The sequence below is a fragment of the Anopheles bellator genome, chromosome 2 (assembly GCF_943735745.2).
Source record: "Anopheles bellator chromosome 2, idAnoBellAS_SP24_06.2, whole genome shotgun sequence".
In the NCBI taxonomy this organism is placed as follows: domain Eukaryota; kingdom Metazoa; phylum Arthropoda; class Insecta; order Diptera; family Culicidae; genus Anopheles; species Anopheles bellator.
This window is the reverse complement of record NC_071286.1, coordinates 39,299,994-39,312,523: the sequence shown is the minus strand read 5'-3', so window position 1 is coordinate 39,312,523 and position 12,530 is coordinate 39,299,994. Positions and strand designations below refer to the sequence as shown.

The following is a 12,530-nucleotide window of genomic DNA, read 5'->3' as shown; positions in this document are numbered from 1 at the left end:
GTCCACCAAATGAACTAAGTAATGTACATTACACGGTACGTACTTTATTACGTCGTAGTACCTATTGACGTATCGGTTCAAGAGGGCGTCTGCATATTTCCACAACTCCTCATTGCGAGTGCGGTTGCAGATAGCAACCGCCCAATGTAAATCCTGATAAATTTTATAATGCTGTTCCGACATAATTGGTTTCAACAGTACTATCCCTGCAATATCAAAAAAAAAAAAGACCACATCCTATCTTTCCAACCTTCCGGCTTAGTTCCTTCCTTCCGATGACATATTTCTTTTTTCCGTTCTACCGGAACATTTGTTTTTAATATCTTGTCTATCAGCCACTCTAATCGGAGCGTCTGGACCACGCTTTAGGTGCGTCGGGAAGCCGATCGGATACGCAAGAGGAAACCCCAATCGCCTGAGACTGCGGATCCTGCACTCTAATCAGGTGTGATTAGAGTGCAGTTTCACCTGCGACGAGCTTTTGCGATGACAATAAACAAGGCGCAGGGTGAATGCCGTTGCTTTTATTTTCAAAACGAAGTTCGCCGGGTCGGCTAGTAGTTAAAAAAGTCCGTTAATTTTCAATAGTATTTTCTTTTGAAGCATACAAAAAAATACCTGTAAACACTGTCGGTGGTAAAAAATAAGTTCACCTAATGTACCTTCGAACAACACAAATTTCAGCTTTTGAAGCGCTACAAATATTAAAAGTATAGAGTATGACGAATAAATTACCGTGAACCAAACACTGGGTGTCGATTTTTAGAATAAACATAAACATTTAACAGCAAAGATGGTCGTAAAAACGGTTGTTTGGCTTAAAGTTTGCTTTTCGTTTCATCTGCCGGGTTGGATGCGCTAGGTCCGGCAGCCTTCGGTGCATCGATGCCCATGGCGTACCGGAATTTCCGTCGCCCATCCAAATAGTACATCGCCTCGTGGTACGTTTTGGGCATTATTTTCGGCAACCGTTCGGCCACCGAGTACGTGTAGAAGAAACTGTTCGTTGTCGTCTGCTGACCGGTGACGGCATCGTATACATCTGCCAGCACCACTATCTCCATGTAGTGCAAATCGGTGTAGATTACGTGCGCCTGCATGTTCAACATCGACGACACGTCCACCGGATGGTGGAAGCTAATGTCCGAGATGCGCTCCAACTTCGGCCGACGCTTGGCGAAGTTGTACGCCAACGCCCAGCTCAGTTCGAGAGCATTGCGCATCAGGAAGCCCCCGAACACCTTGTTGTGTGCGTTGCGATCTTCCGGGTGCGAGAACACGATGTTGGCCATTGTAGCTTCTTCCATCCATACATAACCCGGCGGCAGGATGCGCTTGTTGAATGCCCTGCTTTTGGTGTCGATTGATTTGACAAACAAATCGTGAACCATCCGTTGCTCAAAGTCGTTCGGTTCGGCTTTAAGTAGGTCCTCCTTTTGCAGCTGACTTCGTCGTTTTTTGCGTGCTAAAACATACACACAACATAGATGGATGTTATTGATTTGCAAGGAACGAGTTAGGTTCTTATTCGCTACTCACATTCTCCTCCATCGAATATAGCCTTCTCTTCGGCGTTAGCCGGAACCAGCGGATTGATGAAGGCCGCCTTGGTGTTGGTTGCATCGCGTGCTGCCATCAGGAACAGAGCCCGCGTTAGTTTACGCCATTTTCCATGCAGCTTTTGCTCCATCCACACAACCACCTCGACCGAGGTGCGCCCAACCCAACTGACGTGACCGGAAAGTCGAATATCAGCATCGTGCGTTGGCATTAGGTCACTAAAGTCGATCTTATCGACCAGTATTGTCACGAAAGTATACGGTAGCGCTACGCCTTCTGGAAGGTCCGGTAGCTGGACATGCTTATGAACGACCCACACTAAAAGAAAACAGAAAGAAACACAATCTTTTGAATTCCACAATAATTTTCGGCAAGCTACTTACCCGCAAACATGTCCATATCTTCCATCAACCGACCGAGGCGCACATTGCCCATGAACCCGACGTATTTGTCCTTCAGGATCTTGTCGGTCGTAAGGGGAATTATTGCCGACGTGAAGGAATCCTGCATGCTGCGAGGAGGAAGCACATCCACGGACTGTGGGACATACTGCACCAAATGTTCACGAGTGCTAACAAACGGAGTATACCCAACTTCGATGGCCAGCTTTTTGATGATGGTTTGCTTCACTGCAAAAAGGTTAATGTTGGGACACACGACACGTGAGGGTTTGCTTTCCAGTATCTTGACTTTTTTGTGTTCTCCCAAACCCTGTTTTTGTCACCAGAACCACCAAAACAATGCACGGCGCACGATAAAGCCAAGTCATAGCCCATCTTCTCAGGGTCAAAGTCCTAACTATATGTGACTGTCGTATTAGCCGTACCGCCATTGTTTCTGAATTCAGACTAAGTTTATCGAATGACGTCACCTAAACCGTTTCCTAAACACCATCCATCCAAAACATACCATCGTTCATCGTTCCGGCCGTACACTCCAGATTGGGGTCGCCCCTCAAGTAATCGATGTTAGAATACATCCTGTGCGGCGAAAAGAAGAAAATTCACTTAATTGCTTCCAGGAGGTCCGCTGACTCTCACCTTTGGCCCGTCAACGATTTGCCACTGACGACATTTCTGATAAGCCGATGCTGCTCGATTCCATATCGTTTCGGATAGCCACAGTTAGTAGATAGATGTCGAGTAATGATTTTAGGCACACTGGCCAGACGCAAGCGAGTTGTAATCATTGCTCAGCACGACGGCTTTCTAATTCTTCTCAGCAACCCTCGCTCAACACGATTATGACTAACGAAGCTCCAAATAGGAATATTAACCCCCTCCTCGATAGTTGTGGGTTTGTTTACATCTGGGCCAATGTTTTGATGATGCTCAATGTTGTGAAGTTGAGGGAGAGACGAGAGACCTTCAATTCCGGCGGCTGTCAAATCAATCGAGGGCAAAAACGAACATAAACAAGTATTTGAAAAGAATGCCTAAAAACGAGTAATAACCATCTTCTTAAAATATTACCGGTTATTTCGCATATCGTTTTCCACAAGAGATAAAATAATTCTTACCTTCTGTATAATCAGCCGCCAGCGTGATCAATTCGGCGGCTGTTACTGCAACTGTAACAGCCGCCGTTGTTACTGTCAAATTCCGAAACAGCTGTCATTGGAAATATGTTGCTTTATCCGCAGCTGTATGAAAACAACAACTAATTTCATCAGCTGAATTGAAGAATTATTAATAAAACTATTTGAAAACTCTTTCGAATGTATGCTATATGTGAATATTACCGTGTTACGGCCATTTGTTGCTAGTTATTCTGTGACGGATTGCCTTGCCGACAGCAAACGATGCTACCAGCGACGGGATTGTTCCGGACCATCAATTGTCCCTTCTACGAGCGAGATTTTTGCACCCGGCCTTATTGTCATTTCAAGCACGCCAAACCGGGTTAGTAAGAGAGTAGTGCGGGTTAGTAAATAAAAGTGACTCTCATAAGCACAATCAATTCTTGTATTGTAGAAATTCCGGTTGCCACTTACAAAGCGACTCCGAACTTGTTACTCAATCAAGCACAGACAGGTGCAGAATCGTCCGATCCTAGTGAAGCTGTCTTGCGCAAGAAACCAAAATTAGAATACATCCCGGTTTCTACCGTTGCTCCGAAGTACGTTCCGGCTTCAAGGCTTCAATCAACTAGCAATGTTGAAAAGTCGGACGAAAACATCGCACAGGATAGCGATGAACTAGCAAAACCGAACGCAGAACAAAATGGTTCTGTTGAAAAATTGGGCGAAACTAGCGATATCGAAGAAGCCACGACCAACGAAAAGACAATCACCCGTCTTGATAATGGAACAACGAATGGTAGTGTTTCGAGTGGCCATGATTCTGCTGGAGACAAAAAGTCCACCGAAGAAGACAAGCAGCGTTGTTCTTCGAAACATTCTTCCAGAAGGGAAAGCGATCGGAAGACCGACTCCGGTCACCGACACAGTTCAAGTTCCCATCGTTCATCATCGTCAGCGGCGGACAAAAAGCATAGATCATCGGAATCATCGTCCAGCAAAAGGCACGTCAGTAGCAGCAGCAGCAACAGCAGCAGTAAAAACAAACATCGCGAAAAGGATAAAGAAAGCTCGAGAAGTCACTCATCAAAGCACTCCTCCGACAAAAAGGACCGTCACCATGGGTCCTCGGACCGCAAGCATAAAACAACCTCTTCATCTACTAGCTCTAGCATCGGCAGTAGCAGCAGGAAAACTGGCAGCAGCCGCAGTGGCAAAAGCAAAGAACATCACAAATCCACATCATCGTCGTCATCGAGAACGTCCTCTACGTCGGCTGAGAAAGCTTCACCGATCGTGGAAGAGAAAATGCGCCCTTCGGAGGATGAGATCTATCAGGAACTGATCAACAATCCACCGAGCGATATCGACAGTGATGACGATGACATCATTGAGCAGTGTAAATTGATTTTTGAAGAGTACCAACCAGAAGTGCAGAAACACGAAACGAAGGAATTGGAATCGATAAACGGACAAATCGATTTGATAGCCATGTTGGCAGAATCGAAGACGAATTACGATGACAATCGGAAGAAACGGGTCGCCTACGATGGGGCCAGCACATCTAAGTTATTGCCTGTGGTGGAGAAGAAAACCAATCACATTCAGAACGCTATTAAGGTAGTGTTTGAATTAATTGATCGTATCCGCGGTACGTTTCTTCACACCATTGTTGCTCTCGTTACAGTCCATCTATCTGCGTCGGGAAATCGTTCGAAAGCAGCAAGAAGAACTGGCAGCGCGAAAACAAGCAGAAGAGGAAATGAAACGCCAAATCGCAGAAGAAACGCGCAAAGCTATGGCAAAACTTGCAACACCACCAGCTCCAGCGGTTAATGGATCGCCAGTGTTACCGATCAGTCCGAACAGATTCTATGCTTCGCCGCCAGAGACTAGTAGCTTCAGTATGCCCAAAAGTATGACTCCATCAATCTTCACAAAGTATTAGTTTGAATCAACATATGCGCATTTCCTTTTTCTAGGCCGATTCACTCCCGCTGTTAATGTGCTTGCTTTCCAAAAGGCAAAAGAAAAGATAGATCAACTGAAGAAGAACCAAGCGGTGCGAACACCGGCACAGACGGCATCGAAGGTGGGAGGACGTGTGGCACACGCAAGCGCAGCCACCGTTTCTGCAGCGGTCACTCAGACTCCTCAAGCACCGCCTATACTTGAACCGACTTCAAGCAAAATATCATACAACATTCGGATGCAGTATTACGGATTGATGGTGAAACACTGCCTCAACATATATCCAAATTGTGAAGATGCTTGGGATCGTGCCCAAACGGAAGAATTGGCCGTGATGAAGAAGTGTAGCACAGCGATGATCTACAAAAGCAGCGCCCTACTAACGATCAACAAACTACGCAAAGAGGTTATCGAGACGGGCAACGCGGCAGCCGAAAAGTGAGTCGTGTTTTTCACGCAGTAAAACGTTTCACATTCTGGTAATTGATTTCTCGTGCTGATGACCGATGAGCTTTTATATGAATTGCAGAAACAAAACCGTATCTCACGATGTGATACTTGCGGGCAAAATGGTTAACAATATTTCTTGGAGTGTCAACAAGAAACTGTGAGCACATTTAACGTTGTTGCGGGAAATTTTCAATTCAGCTAACGAAACATTGGAACGTTTACTTTTATTCGTAGAAAAACGGACGTCAGAACCTCGGCATACACCATTGACAATGCGCCCGCAACCATTGCTTATAAAATGATTCACGAATGCATGCTTACGGAGGAGCAACTCCGCTCTAATGGATTTCCCCGGGCGACTGATGTGCCGGGGAAGGCCAAAATGTACACCACCAAACCGTCTAGACCACCGAACGATAATGAACGCTACTGTTCCCGTTGCGCGAAGGTTTTCAATTTGGAGTTATACGACGAGCCGCAGGTGGACACGTGCATCTATCACCCGAAGAGCACCTGCTATCGTCGCGGATTTGCAGACAACCTGCATAACTGCTGCCAGCAGCCGTCCGGGACGCCTGGTTGCATGTACGCCAACTATCACGTCTCTAGCTACTTGGACTACGAAGACCTACACGGTTTCGTAAAAACGATCGCTCCGTCTGAGGGCTACGAGCCGACCAAGCGAGATGTATTCGCGCTTGATTGCGAAATGTGTTACACAACCGGTGGCCTTGAACTGACCCGCGTCACGGTGGTTGATATCAACGAGAAGACTGTCTATGATACACTCGTCAAACCCTTGAACCGGATCGTTGACTATAACACACGGTACGGATCTTTGATTTGCCTAATGTAAACATTTTATTTTTCGATTAGTTTTCACCTTCACTCTTCCTGATATGTTCGCAGATTTTCCGGTATCACGGAGGAGATGCTACGATCGACGAAAACCACGCTGTGCAACGTGCAGGCCGTCTTACTGTCCATGTTCAACTCGGAAACAATTCTGGTCGGCCACAGCTTGGAAAGCGATTTCCGGGCACTGAAGCTCATACACGACGTCGTCGTGGATACTTCTGTGCTGTATCCGCACAAGATGGGACCACCGAAGAAGCGCGCCCTCAAAACTCTTTGCATCGAGAATCTGAAGAAGATTATTCAGGAAAATGGTAGGTTTCTAGTGAAGCGCTTACCATCAGTGAGGCCAAAACATATACACTTTATTTTTTCTTTCTTTATTTTGTTGTCTAGATGCTGGGCACGACAGCGCAGAAGATTCAGTTGTCTGCATTCAGCTTATCAAGCACTATCTACGAAATCGTATTTTGTGATTTTCGTGGCCCAAATTATTCAGAAAAAAATTAGCAAATGCCAGTATACCACCATCCAAAGTCGGTTTTTCTTTCTTCCGAGCGGATCACATGCCACTGGAAGACGATCTTGACGCATCTCACCACAGATATTTATTATTATATTATTTCTATTGTTAACTTACACGTCATAGGTGACCATTTTACAGACAAATTTTCATCCCACTTATTGCCTTATTTAAACACGTGCAACAAAAGGCTATTGGCTGTATTGGCTTTTTGCTGGTGAACCCGAAAAGTAGAACCTATAAAATAAAGAGCAATAACATGTTAAATTTTTGTGGTTTTGTGAGTGAATTTCTTTCGGCTTATGAACTGTAGACAAGTATTTTTGACTGTTGGGTTTGGCAAATTTTATTTACTCTATCGCGTTGAGTCCTATCAATGTACATACTAAAGGAAAATTTGTACTTTGGAAATGCTAGCGCTTAAACTAGATGGGAACGATGCGGCATTTCGAATGGCAAGGTAGCTAAAACACCATAACGAGATTCTGCAGCAGCCGCAATGGTGACGTTGTGCACACGTTTCGTTTACGTGGACAGTAATATCGTCGCAAGCACTTCGATAGCGACAAATCGCAATGGCACAATCGAGAAGCACAGGAACCAGGCCCACCCCATTCGCCGTGATCGATTGCTAAAGCAGATATTAAAAGTTAAATTTAATTAGGAGATATGACAACAGACTTTTTAGGGAACAGTTACATACCACACAATGGACGACCACGATAGCACTTCCAGAGATACGGGACGAAGTACTCAAGAAACATGGGACAGTTGGCGGTGCTGTAGCAGTAGTCGTGCATCTTACAGCACCGATCGATACCATCCAGAGCTTGACCCGAGCCAAGGAAGCCACAGTAACAGCCGTAGCCTTTGTAAATGATGGGATCGCATCCTGTCGCGCACTTAATCATCGAATATAAGTTGTAGACTCCGCGCTTCGATCGTCCATCACGGGACGGCTGCCTTTCGGCTTTCAAAGGGTCCTCTAGTTCCGACTCGTTGCTAATTTGGGAGAACAGATTGAGTTTGATTAGTGAGTCAAACTATACGTTCAGACACAAGCAGGAACAAGTTCACTAGAAGCACTAAATTAAAATGGAAACATCGGTATATAGTAAATCGATTAATGAAACTATCCAATGTGACGATCAGCAGTTGTGTTTCTTCACGGTACTGGTGACAACATCGTTGAACATTACTAAATCAAGGGCAACCCAGCTCTTTTGTTACGGTCCAATAAATTTTCCGCAAATGGTGGCAAATGATTAAACCGTTTTAAAATCATACACCTTGCAAAACTGGCTTTATGACAGACTGCCAATTAAGGTGTATAAATTAAAGCACAGGCCGCTCGATTTCATTTTTGTCCTTATTTGTTACCAAACTCGTCAGCCGTTTCTAAAGACCTTCACTTCTGCTGCATACCAATGCTGCGGATATCCGCGAACCGATTAGATCATTTTTCTTGACGCACCTCTGTGGGTCAGTATTCAGCCAGTACTTCCCACATGGGGCATTGCGCATTGCGTAACGCCACCAGTGATGCTGCGTCGCGCAGAACCTATACACCACTACAAAACGGTAACAAACGTGCAAGTACCATCGGCTGAGCCATCGTTACGCAGCGATAGCAATCACCGTACGAAGCTTGAATGAGAGGCGCAACGCGCGAAATGCGCGAAGATTTGAAAACACGCGCCAAACAAAACATGTGCGTGGAGCGATACGCAAAAGCAAACGGAGCACGCGCCACGGCAGATGGCTATTAGTCTGCGTTTGGTGGGAGAAATGAAAGTGAAGAAGTGATCGGACCAACCGATGTCCGACGAGGAGGAGAGCAATTGGAAAAACGCGTTATACTTGGAGCATCACTTCACGGTCCACGTAGAGCAGGAAGGTCCCAATAAGCTGCGGAGCCGTCGCAACAAGCGGTGCAGGAAAATTCCTAATCGGCGCAAACAGGTTCGTAACGAGGAAACAGTAGGTACACTCGCGACGACACTTTGCCGGAACTACTCTCTCACCTTCTGCCCTACATCTGATGATCGACCGATCGACCTACCGAAGCGACCCAAGCGGCGTTACGAGCATCCTCCTCGCACAGTGACTTACTTATGGTGCACGTTTATCAAGAGACCCAGTTTTTGAATTTCCTTTTGCCGGCTGCTCCGGTCGGTTGCGTACCTTGCGTAACTCACAAGTGAGGTTAATTTTTCGACAAAGCACCGCCATCAGGGAGTTGTGGGGCGCGAAACAAACAATAGCCCAGCTGGACAGGGGCGTTCCGGTTCCCACTTACCTCCAGCGCCACTTTGTTGAGTGGCCAAAAGGATTGTTGGCCCGGGCAATGAACACATCCTCGTCCCGGTGTGCGTCTCGACTGTTGGTGATGGGCCACTTGATGCGAGCGTTACTGCTGTTGGTGCGTTTGTATATCTCCTCCAGCTTTGCACCCACTGTCTCGCTCAGCAGGACGCCTGTCTGCTTGTACCGAGTGGCTGACGCCGTCTGATTGACCATCGTTTTTGTCGGAATCCCAAGGGAAGCCGTAGCACGGACTGGTACTTGCTGGCCCGCTTGAAAGCTTGCCTGTAGTGATGTTTGCCCCGGGTGAGCTAGACTCTGGTCCGTTTTTGGCCTAAGCAAGATCAACGAAGGATAACCTATATTGCTCAACAAGGCTGCACAACCAATTCGATACTTACTTCTCCAACACGGGAGGCTCGAAACGATGGTCCTGTAGCTCGCGTAACCCGCCGATCCATCCTTCAAGACCCAGATCGTCCCAGCCTACGGTTTGTGTGTTTTTATTCGTGTAAGGCGTAAACAGAGCGGTCGACCCGGACCACGAAGAGGATGACGATTTACGTAAACTATCCTTCAACACCCGGCGACTCTCCTCTTCCTCCAAGTCGCGGTTCAGATCGTCCATGAATTTGATAAAATTCCGCTCGGTACGCACGTTCTCCTCCAACACTCGCAGTGTACCCTCGTCCATGATGTCCTTGTCGATGTACTCGAAGATCTTCTTCTCCAGCACCATATCGCTGCCCGGTTTTGGAGTCGGCGCTGTTCGGTTGGGCCTCGCGGTGAATTTGTTCACGGTGGTCACGTTCGGAAACTCCGCTTCCTCGAAGTCACTACGCTGGTATATCAGTTTGCGGACGTGGTTCTTGCCCTCCATTGGCAAGAGGAAGACGTACGTGGGGTTAAGATTTTCCGTGTTCAACAGCGACAGCAAGTAGCCGTCGAGAGTGCTATTTTCGTCGTTGATATTCAGAATATGTTTAATGTGGTTCTTCATCTTCACCGCCCTACTGTTATCCTGGTAGTGAGGGATCGGATGCTGGCGGTGGTATCGTTGCGCTGCGATTGGTTCCGTCGATGGCGGAAGCGGAAATACGTCTTTAATTATATGAAAAGTTCAACTGTCAGATGTTTCGAAACATTGCAATTTCACGGTCCTAGCATTGCTTAGTAGGATTTTACTCAAAGTATGGAAGACTTGAAAGAACGAAAAATCTTTGTAGAAAATGCTAAAACTATCAACCACGTGAAAAACAGAAATCCAGATCATAGGTGGGTTTACTTATTTCACTTTGCACACCATAATTTTTTCAAGTTGCAACTACAACCCAAAACCTTAGGTTGCTCGAAGCTTGCACTCGGCTGGCTCCACTGCGGCAACCCGGTTCTCCTTTCACCACGCCACTTTACTGACGGAAGCAGGGGAACTACTAGCTGGCTCTTGCAATTGCATTTCCTTCAAAATCGGTGCATTTTCCACTTACCCACTGTAACGCCAGCAACAGTGTAATAATCAAGGGCGACCAAAGAGCCCAGCACCAGATGCACCATCCACACCCGTAATGAGCCGTAACGAGTTATTAAATTTGAACAATTCGTCATAATGTTGATCGTCGGTCCGACCTGAACGATTTCCGTTGCATAAAACCGGTAACACCTTCCCGCACACTCTTCAACTAAACTCGCGGCTGCACCGGGTTTCGTAACGCGTAAGCTTGTCCGGCAATTATTTTGGTAAAGTTAATAACTATCTAATTCTCTGAGCGATGCAACTACGAACTTGGCAGTAAAGTGAATCTCTTTATTACTGACACTGGCCGACACTAAGGACGACGCGGCTGTTCCATTCAGTGAACCGTTGTCGCCGAGTAGTTGAACCCAACTGACGCGCCACTGAAACGCGTCCAATAACCAAGGCCTGACGCGCCGCACTTGATCCGTGGCCGTCCGTTGTTTCCATTTCTTTTCGCGGTCGGAGTGTGTACCCCTTCCAGCCGGCTAGGCCATGAACCAACTCCCTCGTAGGCTCCAATAGAGACGTACAATAAACACCGGGCACACCACACCTGCTGACATTGTGATCACGTGCGATGAGAATCGTAAATACACGTGTACTTCGATTCCGGACAGGCCCGCTGTCGGGAGGAACAGCTGGTGAATTTGCGACACTGAGCACGGCACCAGGAGTTGACGACGTTGCATTTCCTCCTTACGGTTGATAAACCGTGGTATTTCTTAATTTAGTCACGGTTTGTTCATATGATGTTATTTCCGGTTTCAGAACATGTGGCTAGTGGATACTAGTGGATATAATGGACTCTGTCAAGAACTTACAGTGGTAAGGATGGCGAAGATTGCAAAGTTCTGCAAAGTAAAATATTTAATAAAATCAAATAGAAAATTATAACTATCACCTGATAATAGCAAAACAGTTGTAAAAAAACTAACGCAATCATAAATTAACAACTGATTCCATTTCCTAATCATACTTTGTTAAAAGCTCGCAAAGTAGTACCATGAAGCGTGCGAGCGCCAACCGAGTTCCGCCTCGACCTCACAGATTTGTAGCCATTTTCATTCCCCAAATTGTGCGTTCGAGCTAGTAGACCTAATGCGGAAAACAGAGATATCAGTCCCGTGTACGAGCCCATACGGCTTTCTTGGCATGTATGTGCAGCGCCGGCATTCGCGGAAAACTCGTTCATCTCTTACCGGCCCTAGGTCCCGAGGGGGCAGCATAGATCAGGTCACCGTACACCGGTTTGTTTGGCTTCTTTTCCTCCTTCTTACACGACGGGGTTTGCAAGGGGTCTGCCGAACGCCATTCCGGTTCCTCGCGGACGCTTTGTTTGTCTCTCGAATTGGCCCAGTCTCCGCGGCGGTGCGCACCGATTGCGCAATAGGCTTAATTCGAATTACCCGGCGGTGCACCATCTCACAACTATGCATGGCCGTGGACGCCACATTGCTCCAGCACTTTCCCATTCATGGTCTCAATTCGAATTATGACTCTTCTGCGAATAATAGCTTTCTGCTGTTGCTGAACTGAGCACTACGTCTCATCTCGCATAAAATAGTACCATTGCGCCACGAAACTCTGCGGGTGCTGCCTTCGTGAACAGGTTGGCGAAAACATATATAGGTTTATGGTACTTAATGCTGCACGGCCCCGTGGAATACGCTTGATTTATGTGCTCATTACCGGATACGCAGGGGCGGTGTTTGGCGTATTTTGTGAGGAAAGGCATACTAGCTAAGTATCGCTTTAATTATGAAGCACAATTCATCATTGATGTTTATTTGTTTAATACTTCATCATAATCGTCGTTTTTAAATCAATCGTAA

At 46.5% G+C, this 12,530-nt stretch overlaps 3 protein-coding genes across 3 annotated transcripts; 1 reads left to right on the top strand and 2 right to left on the bottom strand.

Moving 5' to 3' along the window:
• Positions 1-362: 362 nt before the first annotated feature.
• Positions 363-2,845, bottom strand: LOC131212492 (acyl-coenzyme A thioesterase 9, mitochondrial-like). Its single transcript, XM_058206377.1, has 5 exons — positions 2,601-2,845; positions 2,470-2,540; positions 1,944-2,189; positions 1,540-1,878; positions 363-1,465 (listed from the first exon to the last, which is right to left on the bottom strand). Exons 1-5 carry the CDS (start codon positions 2,747-2,749, stop codon positions 819-821), a joined length of 1,452 nt encoding a protein of 483 aa, XP_058062360.1. The 5' UTR covers positions 2,750-2,845; the 3' UTR covers positions 363-818.
• Positions 2,846-3,314: 469 nt separating this feature from the next.
• On the top strand, positions 3,315-7,054 carry LOC131212491 (RNA exonuclease 1 homolog). Its single transcript, XM_058206376.1, has 8 exons — positions 3,315-3,461; positions 3,534-4,699; positions 4,767-4,995; positions 5,062-5,488; positions 5,580-5,657; positions 5,735-6,328; positions 6,410-6,669; positions 6,752-7,054. The coding sequence occupies exons 1-8, from the start codon at positions 3,362-3,364 to the stop codon at positions 6,829-6,831; spliced, it is 2,934 nt and encodes a 977-aa protein (XP_058062359.1). The 5' UTR covers positions 3,315-3,361; the 3' UTR covers positions 6,832-7,054.
• A 288-nt stretch (positions 7,055-7,342) lies between these two features.
• On the bottom strand, positions 7,343-10,787 carry LOC131211015 (uncharacterized). The gene is made up of 5 exons (XM_058204351.1): positions 10,670-10,787; positions 9,584-10,283; positions 9,178-9,516; positions 7,582-7,880; positions 7,343-7,509 (listed from the first exon to the last, which is right to left on the bottom strand). The coding sequence occupies exons 1-5, from the start codon at positions 10,785-10,787 to the stop codon at positions 7,343-7,345; spliced, it is 1,623 nt and encodes a 540-aa protein (XP_058060334.1).
• Positions 10,788-12,530: the final 1,743 nt, after the last annotated feature.

Bases quoted from the DNA above. Each gene is read 5' to 3' on its own strand.
- LOC131211015 (XM_058204351.1), bottom strand. From the start codon at position 10,787: ATGACGAATTGTTCAAATTTAATAACTCGTTACGGCTCATTACGGGTG. The intron at 9,517-9,583 runs GTAAGTATCGAA...GATCTTGCTTAG, and splicing joins GAGCCTCCCGTGTTGGAGAA to GCCAAAAACGGACCAGAGTC. The intron at 7,881-9,177 runs GTAAGTGGGAAC...CTCCCAAATTAG, and splicing joins TCAACAAAGTGGCGCTGGAG to CAACGAGTCGGAACTAGAGG.
- LOC131212491 (XM_058206376.1), top strand. From the start codon at position 3,362: ATGCTACCAGCGACGGGATTGTTCCGGACCATCAATTGTCCCTTCTAC. The intron at 3,462-3,533 runs GTTAGTAAGAGA...CTTGTATTGTAG, and splicing joins TTTCAAGCACGCCAAACCGG to AAATTCCGGTTGCCACTTAC. The intron at 6,329-6,409 runs GTACGGATCTTT...ATATGTTCGCAG, and splicing joins ATCGTTGACTATAACACACG to ATTTTCCGGTATCACGGAGG.
- LOC131212492 (XM_058206377.1), bottom strand. From the start codon at position 2,749: ATGATTACAACTCGCTTGCGTCTGGCCAGTGTGCCTAAAATCATTACT. The intron at 2,190-2,469 runs GTATGTTTTGGA...ACCTTTTTGCAG, and splicing joins GGCCGGAACGATGAACGATG to TGAAGCAAACCATCATCAAA. The intron at 1,466-1,539 runs GTGAGTAGCGAA...TGTATGTTTTAG, and splicing joins TATATTCGATGGAGGAGAAT to CACGCAAAAAACGACGAAGT.